The 12,979-nt window shown below is 39.3% G+C and overlaps 1 protein-coding gene across 1 annotated transcript in view; it reads right to left on the bottom strand.

Moving 5' to 3' along the window:
- LOC126262244 (transitional endoplasmic reticulum ATPase TER94) overlaps positions 1–10,858 on the bottom strand; it is a 55,729-nt gene extending 44,871 nt beyond the window's left edge. The window contains exon 1 of the mRNA XM_049958724.1: positions 10,703–10,858. Within this exon, the coding sequence (XP_049814681.1) occupies positions 10,703–10,719 (17 nt within the window). The 5' untranslated portion in view covers positions 10,720–10,858. The remainder of the gene's footprint in view (positions 1–10,702) is intronic.
- Positions 10,859–12,979: the final 2,121 nt, after the last annotated feature.

Below are 12,979 nucleotides of genomic sequence, written 5' to 3'. Positions count from 1 at the left end.
TGTTCTGGTCGAGAAGACGGTATTGAAATTTATCATCCCCGACGTCAAAAGCACAGCCAACACCGTGGGCGAACTTGGAACCATCGGTGTACAAAAATATGCTATCGGCAAGTTGTGAGTGAAGTTTGAGAAATTTGCAGCAATAGGTCAGCTCGGGAGTTGAATCCTTCGGTAGCAAGCTGAGGTCAAAATCAACACAAACCTGTGCCTGAAGCTAAGGTGGTGAAGGGCTCTTGCCCATTCGGAAAGTGGCAAGAAATGTGAACTGCAGCTGCTGAAGCAGGTGACAATAGCAGATGCGGAAGGCCACAGAGAAGAAACGTACATCTCGTATTGGCAGTCAAAAATGTCATCAAAAAAGGGGTCAAAGGTTGGGTGACCTGGCATGGAAGAAAGCCGACACGCATACCTACTGAGTAGAATGTAGCACCGGTATGAAAGTGGTAGTTCACCAGCTTCTGTGTATAGACCCTCAACTGGGCTAGTACGGAAGGCACCAGTGGCGAGACAGATCCCCAAATGGTGGACTGTGTTTAGACGGCATAAGATAGATGTCCGTGAAGAGGAGTAGACAATGCGTCCATAGTCGAACTTTGAGTGGACAAGAGATCGATAGAGGCAGAGGGTGACAGTCCGGTCAGCTCCCCAAGAGGTACAACTCAATACACGAAGGACATTGAGGGAATGGGTGCACCATGCAGCTAGGTAGGACACGTGGGGAGACCAATTGAATTTCCTATCTAACGTATGCTCTAAGAACTTTGTTGCATCCACGAACAGGAGAGCATTTTGGCCCAGTCATAAGGACGGTGGAAGAAATGCCTTTTACTGCCAGACGTTGACGCAAACTGATTTGGTAGCAGAAAAGAGGAAACCAATTGTGACGCTTAACAAATAGAGACAGCCCAGACAATGCTGAAGACAGCATTGCAGGAGATACGTCCACTGGGAGCTGCAATAAATAGCAAAGTCGTCAATGAAAAGAGCTGGAAATGCCAGCTGGAAGGCAGTCCATAATTGGGTTGATGGCCATGGCGAAGAGGACGGCACTCAGTACAGAGCCCTGAGGCACCCCGTTCTACTGTAAAAAGGTGTGGGATAAGGAGGAACCCACATGTACCCGGAAAACTCAGTCTGTTAAAAATTCCCGGATGAAAGTGGGAAGACGACCGCAAAGGCCCCATGAGCCACATATGGGTAGTTGGCATAGATGCCAATAACAATGAGCCACATAGAGCCTAGAAAAGTCCAGATGAATGCAGTGCTTGGGGCAATGGAGAGTGGGTCAGGGGCAAAAAACTGTGGCAGAGCAGCCTGACGTTGGGCACATGTAGAACAGCTGCACACCATGGTCTCCACGTATTTGCTCAGTCCTGGCCAGGAGACATGACACCAAGTATGGGCTTTCATCCGTGACATACCTCAATGTCCACAATGGAGAAATTCCAAGACATGAGGGCATATGGTATTCAGAATGACATCCGCCTCGGCATCCAGCAGCAGAACACTGCAGATGAGAGAAACGATGAGCAAGATGAGCACGACCCTGAGTTCTGGATCAGCAGATTTTGAAAAGTTGGCCATGCAGCATATACTGTGTGACGTGCTGTAAGACAAGGGCACAGTGCACGTCTGTAATAATGTGAGTACCAGTAATGGGAAACTCGTCCAAGATATGATTTCATTCTGTGTCAACGTGGAACCAGGATATCTCCTGTTTGTCAAATGGTGAGTCTGGTCCTGAGGACAGATGAGAGAGCACATCCACATCTGCGTGTTGTTCAGTGGGCTTTTACATAATGCTGTTATTGTAAGAATTAAGGAAAAGATCCAAATGCTGGAGTCTTTGAGCCATCCACTTTGGAAGCCAAGGGTGTGGCCCAGAAGGATGCTACAAACTGATTATGGTCAGTAATGAGAGTGAATCTAGTCCCACTGAGGTACACATGGTATTTCTTAATGGCAAAAATGATCGCCAAAGCCTCTTTCTCGATTTGTGAGAAGCTTTTCACAACAGGTGTGGGTCTTTGATGCACAGGTGATGGTTCCTCAGTACCATCATTGTTACGGTGTGCCAACACTTCACCAACGATGTAGGAGGAAGTTTCAGCAGCTAAAACAAGGGGACACGATGGAGAAAAGGATGTAAGGCAGGGTGCCGAGCATAACATGTGCTTCAGTTGGGTGAAAGCAATCTCACAGACAGCCAACCACCATAACTGGGTGCTCTTCTGCAAACTGTTTGAGTGGGTGCATAATGTGTGCTGCTTGTGGGAAGAACTTAATTCACTTTACCCCAAAAAGGCATGTAGCTCGTGTATGTTTTGGGGACAAGGGGGAGAGTCAACAGGTGCAGCGCTGCGGTTAGTAGTATGAATCCCATCTTTGTTGAGAGAGTGTGCAAGGTATTCCAATTGCTCTTAAAATACTAGCATTTCTGTATGCGGCACTTGAGCCCTGCATCAAGCAACATAGAATGTCTCTGGACGATTCCTGGAACAGAAGTGATCCCAAATGGCACAAGTCTGTAATTGTATATGCCAAATGCTGTATTTATGGCCTTAATATGTTGCGGTTCCTCACCCAGTGGGATCTGCAAATGAGTGTCTGCAATGTGTCTTAGAAAAATATTTCCTGTCAACATGCTTTTCGAGAAGGTCCTCTAGTTGTGGTATGGGGCAGATTTCCACTTGTGCCTGGGCACTGACTATTGACCCGAAATCTCCAAGGACCCGGAGGGAGGCATTTGGTTTCTTAACCCTACCAGGGGTTTGACCCACGCACTACTTTGAAACGTTCAATTATCCCAGTGTTGTGAAGGCAATCAAGATTGAGCTTAACCACCATCCGAAAGGAGACAGAAAGCAGAAGTGTCCAAGAAACAAGTCACTGCTTCTGCATATAGAGAAATACGGTCTCAAAATTGATGGCGCACCCCAGACCAGGTTCAAATAGAGAAGCGAAAGAGGCGCAAAGGTCATCGGAAGGCATCCAGGCCAAAAATGTTGCCAACCAAGTGACTATTGATGAACGGCATTATCGACTATGCAATCTTCTTATGCTGTTGTGTGAATTAATCTCCTGCTGGAATTGTGCTGTCACCATATGCAACCAAATTGCAGGAAGGTGGGGGCCAATGTTGAGTAACGCAGACACACATATGTTGGAAGGTTCACCATATAAACCGTCACTCCAATGTCTACCGGGAAATGAACATCCTGTTGCACAATCATGAGATCAATAAACAACAGTGTGGCAGGAGATTGTCCTGGGGGAACAATGGCCTTGAGTTCATGCACTGTCCCTTGACAAGAGTGGAATGGGTTTTGACTGTTCCAATGCTTGAAGGCAAGCAGTTTGGAGATGCCCACCCTTTCCACAAAAGATGCAATGTGCCCAGTGATCTGGAAGGTCTGCAGGTTGGTGCATCGTGAAGTAGTCAGGACAAGATGGGGGTACATGCTGCTAACGATGGTGCACTGTGACAGGCTTAGAGACCATTGACACACCCAGAAATTATGAAACTGAACCTGCAAGCATTCAGAAAAAAACTGAATTTTATGACAAAACAAGTCAGTTTGCTAATGCAACTGCTGTTGGAACTGCAACTGCTGCTGCAGGAACAGCTGTTGCTGTCGCACAAGTTTCACATTCATAAGATACTGTTCACATTTTTCCTAATCGCCAATTATGGTAACCAGAATCAGATACAGCCAGAAGGCACTGGCCGACCAGCCAAGGGCATCAACAGTGTGTCACTGCTAAACACAGAAAGAATACAGCAATGGATGAACAACGGAGATATAATGGCCAACTGACAAGTCCAGAAAACCTATAGGTTGACGTGGAGTTTGACCTGCACCTAGCACTAAGGCAGCGCTCACAAATATTAGGAGTGCCACCTAGCAGCTGTCATCCAGGCCCACGCATTCTGGTGGGTTTTCGAACTTAACACACCAGGGTACCAGAGTACTGAAAGGTGCACTCGACAAGCTTCACATACTGGTTGACCACACAACCATACGAGGAAATGGATAGTGTCCTTTTCTTAACCTGGCGAGCACACTGACCATAATTTGTCATTTAAAACCTCCTACAGCTGACTTAAATTTGAATGCAATTATGGGCAGTCAGACCTACATGTACGATACATCGGCCACCAATACATCAAGTTTCTAAAAATGAATCGATTACTCTCCACAATAATTTACTCTTACCAACTGGAAAAACAACAAACCAGAAGACCACCACACAAACAGAGTGTCCAAATGCTCTCCACTGGGTTCAACTGAGATGCTTACAGGAAATGAGAGTCAAGTTAGAACACGTGGAACCTTAAACTTTTGACAACCCACCAGTAAATGTTAGAATCATTTTAGGAAGTTGTTGGTGTAACTCAACAGATACCGCACTACAGAAGGGGGCCTCTTGAACTGACAGTACCAGTGACTTTTGATACTCATAATACTCATATAATAATAGGTGTACACCTATGCAACAGTGCACCAAGCGTACATGTCAGGAACTGCCCAATTACATAGAGCACACGGGGTAGTCCTGGTGCAAGAAACTCTTGATCGGATTGATTTCTTGTAAAGCTGTTCATTCAAATTAAAAATTTCGGATAGCTCAAGGTATCTATTTATGGAGTAATTGTTTTTATTTCTGTTATTGTTATTTATTAATTAATATTCTCTTATACTACTACCACAGAATTATCTTATTACTGTTCTGAATTTTGGACTGAACTATTTGTTTTATATTATGAAACTTGGTGGAAGAAGAAGCTGTTGATCTAAATTGACATTTATACAGACGTTTGCACATTGAGGATGCAGTTGTTTTTGGTGCTATTGCCTTGGCAGTGTCAGTAAATCTTAGGATTGGACATGACAAAGATGACAAAATGTCAGATGTTGTTGGGTTCAAATCCTGTGTGGGAACAAGGGTCAAAGGCAGTGGTACATATTCCCTACTACTAAAAGAATTTAAGCCCAAAGATCCACAGAAGTTTTGAAATTTCTTGAGATGACATGGGTCATTACAAGCTGCTATTGATCACAAAGAATGGCATTCGCTTAAGTGACAAAATAGTGTAGAAGGCAGTTTCACCTAGCCAGAAGTAAGAATTAAACTATTTGACTATTTTGTGATTGGACACACTGGCTGACTTCTATGTATCTCCTTCCTGGCAAGCTGAAATAAACCAAAATATGTACTCAAATCAAATGTGACCTTCCGTCAATTATTGCACATACAAATCTAAAACAACACACCAAGTGCCATTACAGTAGAGTCCAATTCCACTCGTCTGCTTTGACCCATGATGTCATCAATACGGCAGGAATGGCTATTTCCAGCGTATACAAAACGACAACAATGATGTCACAACATACACACGGCAACAAAGGCGAAGAAAAATAAAAATGACACAACGTCTCCCTCCAAAAATAAAACGAAACTAACAGGACAACTGCAGAAAATACGGGGTTTAGGGTGGGGACAAGCTAAGTTACAATGGGTCATTCCACGTTAAAGAGACTTTGTGACAAAAAAATTAAAATGACAATATTACAAATATAACCTTAAAAATGCAAAGTTAAAAGTACATTTGTCCATTGCAAAATAATCATGAATATGAAAAAAATAAATTTCTAGCTTCACTAAGTGTTTAAAGTGCACTACTCTATGGCACCACGGAGGTATGTTTTATGCTATTTCCAGATGAGTATTAGTTGTGTTATCTATGGCTGATTGTTCTATTGTTGCAAAGAATATTGAAGTCAACTTTGTTATAGCTCATAATAATTCGTTTTGTTGAAGTAAGCTAATTGCATTTCTTCATTTTGTTAGTTTTATAATATATATATGCAGCTTGTAACAACCGTAACAAAAAAGATACAAAAGTTTAATTTGTAATCTAGTAAATTTGTTCTGTACAATAACTTTCTGTAAAAGTGAGGTTATGCACATGTTTTACAATATCATACCATTACATGGCATTTTGAAATCTTATTTAACACTCTTAGAGCTGTTACGGGTGTTACTAATTTTTGTTTCGGGTGTTACTTAACACATGCGTAACACCCGTAACTTGAATTGGAAGGTTTAATGCCACCTTCATCTTTAGTAGGCCTAGGCCCTACATTTAAATTATAACCAAAGGGTATTATTATGAATGAAAAAAGTTTTTAACTATGTTTATTACATATGAAAACAGTTTTAAGCATGAAAACTAAAATTTTTATTCCTCTGCATACATTTGTTTAAGCACTACACCTACGTTGTAAAAGTTAGAGCATTAACCAGACTCAACTGACGTTCTCCTAAAAAGTTAATTAAGCCCAAAATTCATTAGATTACATATAGTTTATGTTTTCCATTCTAACTTTTCCAAGAACAACAATATTGCTAACCTCAGTTTTAAATTTTATGTAGGCCCAGTAAACTGCTTATCGAGGCAAATTCTAGTCATTCATAAGAGCCTATGTTCAACAATTTACTGTGCTGGGCAGTTCAAAAATAAATATACTTTGTCCAAACTATGTTATCTTGAGAGAGACTTTGGATTGACAGTTGAGTGGAATTTTTTTGCCAGTCCACATGGTAAAGGAGCCATGGATGGCATTGGAGGTGCACTGAAGAGGAGCGTGTGGACAGCTGTTAGATATAGGAAAGTTATTATTAACAACACAATTGACTTTTATGACTACACTCTGAAGAATTTTTCTAAAATTAAGGTACTATGGGTTGATAAGATAACAGCAGAGCATAACATTCCTATTTTGGATGAAGGGTGGAAAAATTTACAAGCGGTTCCTCAAATCCAGGGCTGCCATCACTTTTGGCCTTATAACAAAACTGATTTGCTGGTTTCAAAACCAGCAGAGTCATTAATGACAAGGGCGTCAGTATTTATTACTGATGAGGCCAAAGTTAAAACATTATACGCAAAAAGATGCATAAACTTCTATGATCAGGAGACTGTTTCACTCTCTGAATCACAAGACAATATTGGAAGTGCTTGTAAGTTAAGCCTAACTAATAAAATTGGAAAGTCTGATTTAAAATTTGGGTTATTTGTCTTGGTTGACATTCCAAGTGACAAAAAGAAGCCAACCCTATCCAAAATTCAATACTGTTACTTGGGAATCTGCCAGGGTATGAAATGAAATGTCGTGTGACGAGGGCCTCCCGTAGACCGTTCGCGTGGTGCAAGTCTTTCGATTTGACGCCACTTCGGCGACTTGCGCGTCGATGGGGATGAAATGATGATGATTACGACAACACAACATCCAGTCCCTGAGTGGAGAAAATCTCCGACCCAGCCGGGAATCGAACCCGGGCCCTTTGGATTGACAGTCTGTCGCGCTGACCACTCAGCTACCGGGGGCGGACATCTGCGAGGGTGAGGTTGACAAAGAGGAAGATGTGAAAATAACGTTTCTGAAGTCAGTAGGAAAAAGTAAAACACTTTTTTTAAACTAGATGAAACTGATGTTTGTTTTGTGAAATTCAGTCAAGTACTATCTAAGGTAACAATACCCGAAATCAAACAACAAGGTAACTGTTTGTACTATGAGTTCAATTTTGAGTTGGATGTTGCTGAAAAAAGATTATTAAATGAAGTTTTTAAACCTATCAATAATAAGAAAACATTTTTGTCATAAATGTATTAGGCCTACAAAATGAGGTAAATGTAAGTAATGACACCTTGGCCTAGTTGTACTATAAAATTGTAACAAAATTTTTTGTGTAATAAATAGCTTTATCCTTCAAATATGTTTTCTTAAGTTCATACTTTTATTCCAAATAAACTACAATACCTCTTTTCTTTTTATGCAATTGTAAGAGGTAGATTTATTCCTTCAAGAATCAAATCTGATGCATCTATGTAACACCCGTAACATTTAATGTAACACCCGTAACAGCAAAAAAAATATATATATACTCAGTTATGATGTAAAAAAAAAAAAAAAAAAAAAAAAAAAATTATATTTCAAAATAAAATTTGGGGCAATACCTATTAACAGTTGTTCTACAAGAATAAAAGTTTCATCAAGTTTGCAGAAATTAGAGAATTCCGTAACTCCTAACAGGGGCCAGGTCTACTTTTGGCAACACCCGTAACACTACTTTTTTTATTAATAACCAGAATAACAATAAAACAATTCCAGTATCAACATTTCTAATATGAAATATAATGTAAGCCTTAAAAGTTTTCAATATTAAATTCAATAAATATTTTTCCTTACATTATTTTTCCTGATTTTAAGGTGTGTACATGTAACACCCGTAACTATGGAATTGCCCCAATAATAAAAAACACCGCACCATCGCAAAACAAATAATATAAAAGTATTAATCCCAACATTCCGCTATACCCATCACCACGGCAGATATTGATACCAAAAAACCAACTTATACAACTGAAAAGTTGAATATGATATTTCTTTTGACCTTTATAGCCCAACTGAAACTATCTATACCACAAAACCAGAACCAACAACTCCAAAAAGTGGAACCAAAACCTCGACAACTCAAAAACACAAATATCCCGTATACACTACATCAGTTAAAGCACAATAGACCTACCATAAAATACAACAAGCAGAGTATCAAGAATAAAACCAAAACAAAAACCGCTAACCAACAAATGCCTCCAACAATACCACCTAGGTTGTCCACCCCCTCCCTCCACAAACAAGAAGCACACACGCCACATATGCATGTCCTCAGCCCGAGCTGCCAGAACGCTCATCAACCTCATGTTGCCACAAATGCTGCATCTATGCATCTAACATTCAGCAATAACTCACAACATCTGCAGAAAATGTATGTCAGACATCATATAATCACCCCCCCCCCCCCCCCGGGAATGTAATGATACACTTAACTTCACTGTCACATCCATGCCTAACAAAAAGCAATAAAAAATTAGACTTATTTCCAAACCGTGGCCACCAAACTAACCCTACCTTAAAAAAAAAAAAAAGTTAATAACTCTGGAAAATATTTCCAAAAGCCACATTACCACACCAACTACCTAAACTCAAAACCATGTTAGCACAATTACAACCAAAACTCAAACAAACCCAATACCACATGTTAAACTCATCATGTCCACATCCACCACCAGAGGGCACCCTTAACAACGCGCACCTCTACAAACATAACCATCACAAAACCTCCATGCCATGAATGTGAGTGCACACATGCCTACTCTTAATAGCTACTGCATGATTTAGTGTGGTTTACAGTATGTTGAATTGCCAATGGGCTTATGGAGTGTTATGTTTGGTTCTTTGTTAGTGCAGCGTACAATCTGTTAATGTTGTGAATATGTATATATCTGCTCTCCACAACGACTTAACAGTTGAAATTTGCCAAACCCAAACATGCAGAAAATAACTGAAATAATTATTTAATAACACCAATTATCCAAAGCAGCAAACAACCTTAAATCTCAGTTTGTGACAATGTTTAATGGCTCAGGTCCTCTATGTCCTTTTCACTGTCAAGGTCATTAATATGAGGGGGGGGAGGAAAGACCCAAGAATGTATACCATCTCGTCTGCACAAATGAAACCATTTTACAAACTAGCACCCTACTGTAATTTGTTCAACTAAAAACCACTTCCAAGACTATGCAAAGCCAACATTAAAAAAAGCTTAATAAATATAAGTAATTGCCAGAAAACACAAAGTATAATTATGCTGGATGCAGCAGGTCATCGGAGGTAACACCATGATTAATGCTGACTACGTACTTCCCCATGACACCACTAGAATCACATTATCAAACCCTGTGAGAACTCCAAAATACATGAAGGTAACAAAAGAAAAAAGGTACAGAGTCTAAGCGAAAACTATGTTCTCGCCATATCACACACAAACCAAGCCCTATTTTTTAATTTTCACTGAACAACATTAAGGGGAAAAATTGAGCCTTTGCTAACAGTAAAAAAACATTTACAACAGTCTCTAATTCGTTCTTTACGTTTAACATATGTAATAAATAGAAGGCTAAATAACACTGACTATCAAAGTATTATCAAAGGCCTTCTTCGAAGCAACCATGATTCATGCTGTTTTTTTTCCATCAACCGTGATTTTACTCCAGAATTTAAAAAACATATATTGTTCAATTGTCACAACAGTACTATTTGTGGAAGTAAAAATTTAGTGCATTCTTCATCCACACGAAACTGGTGCTAACATGACGTCCGAATGATGTAGCAAATCAATACCCATTGTGAAATCTTCTCCGTATGCAAATACCAACTGTTATTGGCCTTTGAAAGAAAAATCTGCGGCGAAAATAATTACAAAAACCAGATAGTAGCCTACATCAGCAGCGGACCCAATTATAAACGAAAATAGTAAAAGTGACTCTCATGGCTAAAGTGGACGTTACATCAACAGCTTCCATTATACCAAATATTGACGTACTGAATTCAATTTCTACTACTGGATGATTATCAAAACTGATCAGTGCCCGTATTAAAACAATCAGCCGAGACAAATCAAGTAAATCTACAAATATTGTCGAAGTTTAGAAAACAAATGACTCACGACATGATGACAACGTAGTTTTGACTGTGAAACTTCCTCCAAACAGACAAACTAAAGGAAACAATCACAAAAACAATTAAGAAGTAATTCAAATAAAGCTGCCACAATCAAAATATAACAATCTTACTTTCTGCCGTCAGCCATTTCGTGTCGGTTTCCTGTTACGACTTTACGAAACCTTTTCTTTCAGTACACCCGCAATCACCAATCCCCTCTTTCCACACAATGGATCAAAGATGACTGAGTTACACGAGCATTGCTGCCACAACGAAGTAAAGAACACAAAGATAACTCTATATAACCGCAACGTATCATAAAACACCAAGCTCGTTCTTCTGATTACTTCTGTAACTATAAATGACTTATATGTTCACTGAATACAGTTATCAGACTCGACACCGTACACAACTGGAAACTGAGAGTCATACATTTATTTTTACCAAACAAAAAAGAAAGCAATATCTTTGGCTAACCTCGAAGAAATGTAAAAAAAAAATTGTTCTTCCCCTTTTTATTTGACATGCAGCTAGCACATTCTGTCCTTTCCCCAGGTAATTAAAACAGTGGCATCTATCGCCGGTTTAATATTTGTATCATTTGGCTAATATGACTTCCATTTGTATTGATCTTAAAATTTCCATTTGTGATTTACTTGACGACGGGACACCACAGGGTACTTTCGCAGTACTATTACGTCTGAAGGTCAGTTCACACTAGTCGTCAAGATATCGGAATTTAACGGCAGGCGATGTCACTGTCGAAGAATGTTGTGGTTTACAGCAGACGGAATGTCAACCCATTATGTTTCTTCATTTAATCCATTTCTGAACGATGTAAGTAAGATTATGAGCAGAGGCGCAGACAATTTTTCATAGTCAATTCTGTTGAATTAAAAGATGGCCATAGAGATTAGTATCCCAAAATATGAACAGCTGAACTTCATAAACTTTTTCAACATTTAGAATTGGAACACAAGTTGTATCTATTAAAATTCTGATAGAATTGAATGAAAGCAATGTAACAGAAAAATTGCGAAGAATTTGATGATGTAAATCGCGAGCATTCAGCGCCTATAAACTACAGATTATGCAAGGCTCCACTTCAAATGCGTTCTTACCCACGATGCTTACCCATACAATGCTGAATATTGCAGATCCACCAGCATGGCTAAAGATACGTCTTTCAACAAACAAAGGAATGTCATTTTTTTACAGTTGGTGTTAGAAATGGAGAAACGTTAGTACAATCGCATCTATCTTCTAAACGGGCTACATTGGATCGAGAACATGAAGTGAAACTAGATACAGCTTCCTATATTCCTAACAAATCTTCACCACTTTCTTTCAGTCTTTATTGGGTTACTCCAGTTTTCTACTTTACTTTGAAAAAAATATATATTTGATGGCTGTGAAGGTCTTTTTTGAGTTACTGGGTCCACGATAGTTCCTAAAAGGAGGCAATGCTCGCTGTTGAAATTTTGTGGCATTACATGGCTAAAATAATCATAAATACCGTATATTTAAAATAGTGTAAGTAAGGTGAACTTCTAGAATATGGGTTTTCTAATGTATAATCTGAAAAATGAGAAATTAGATATAATGAAATATTTCAAAATTTCACCGACTGACTGTGATAATACACCAGAAGATAAAAAAAAAACACATCACAATTTTTCATTCATTACAATAACTTCATTATTAACTTTTCAGATGTTAGTATAGCACTCAGTAGATTATTTTTTCTTTGCCTGAAGAGTGTAATTGGAATGTGACGAGTTATATTTCTATGACTTACACCTCCATTTTGAAGTTTTTGGGTACGAAAAATTCTGATTGTTCACTACTGACCACATGTTGCTAGCTGTTTTTTTTTTTTTTTTTATCGAATTGCCTCCGTATCTAAGTGACAGTAGTGTAACATACCATTCCCTTTTCTTTCAGACTCCTGTAGCGGCGAACCAAGCAATGGGCCCACGTCATACATGTATGTTTGCGTCAAGTAACATTGCAGTTTCTTACACTGCACTCTAGGGGACACTGCATTTGCATAATGTTACCCTACTATGTAGCTTGTCCAACTTTTCTTGAGGCAGTACCCTCTGGTACTGTTCAGAATTCGTCGATGCAATTCGAAAGTTTTCGTTACGGTTGCCACCTTGGTTGTCAGTCTACACAAGCTGACACTAAGTTGTACTATACTAGCATTTACATTGACCTTGAGCTGTGGCATTAATTTAATTTCATTTCACATTCATAGCTACAAATAAGTACCAGATGTGAACATGAATATAGTTTGTAATGCACTTTCACGAAACCTTGTTACTTGCTTGTGTCATTTCCATCGACTTGAGCTGCAAATGTTAGCACTGCAGGAAATTTCCCCTCCGTAACATTCCACTGAACGA

The sequence above is a fragment of the Schistocerca nitens genome, chromosome 6, assembly GCF_023898315.1.
Source record: "Schistocerca nitens isolate TAMUIC-IGC-003100 chromosome 6, iqSchNite1.1, whole genome shotgun sequence".
Classification (NCBI taxonomy): Eukaryota; Metazoa; Arthropoda; class Insecta; order Orthoptera; family Acrididae; genus Schistocerca; species Schistocerca nitens.
The sequence above is the reverse complement of the archived record's forward strand: the minus strand, read 5'-3'. Positions and strand labels throughout refer to the sequence as shown.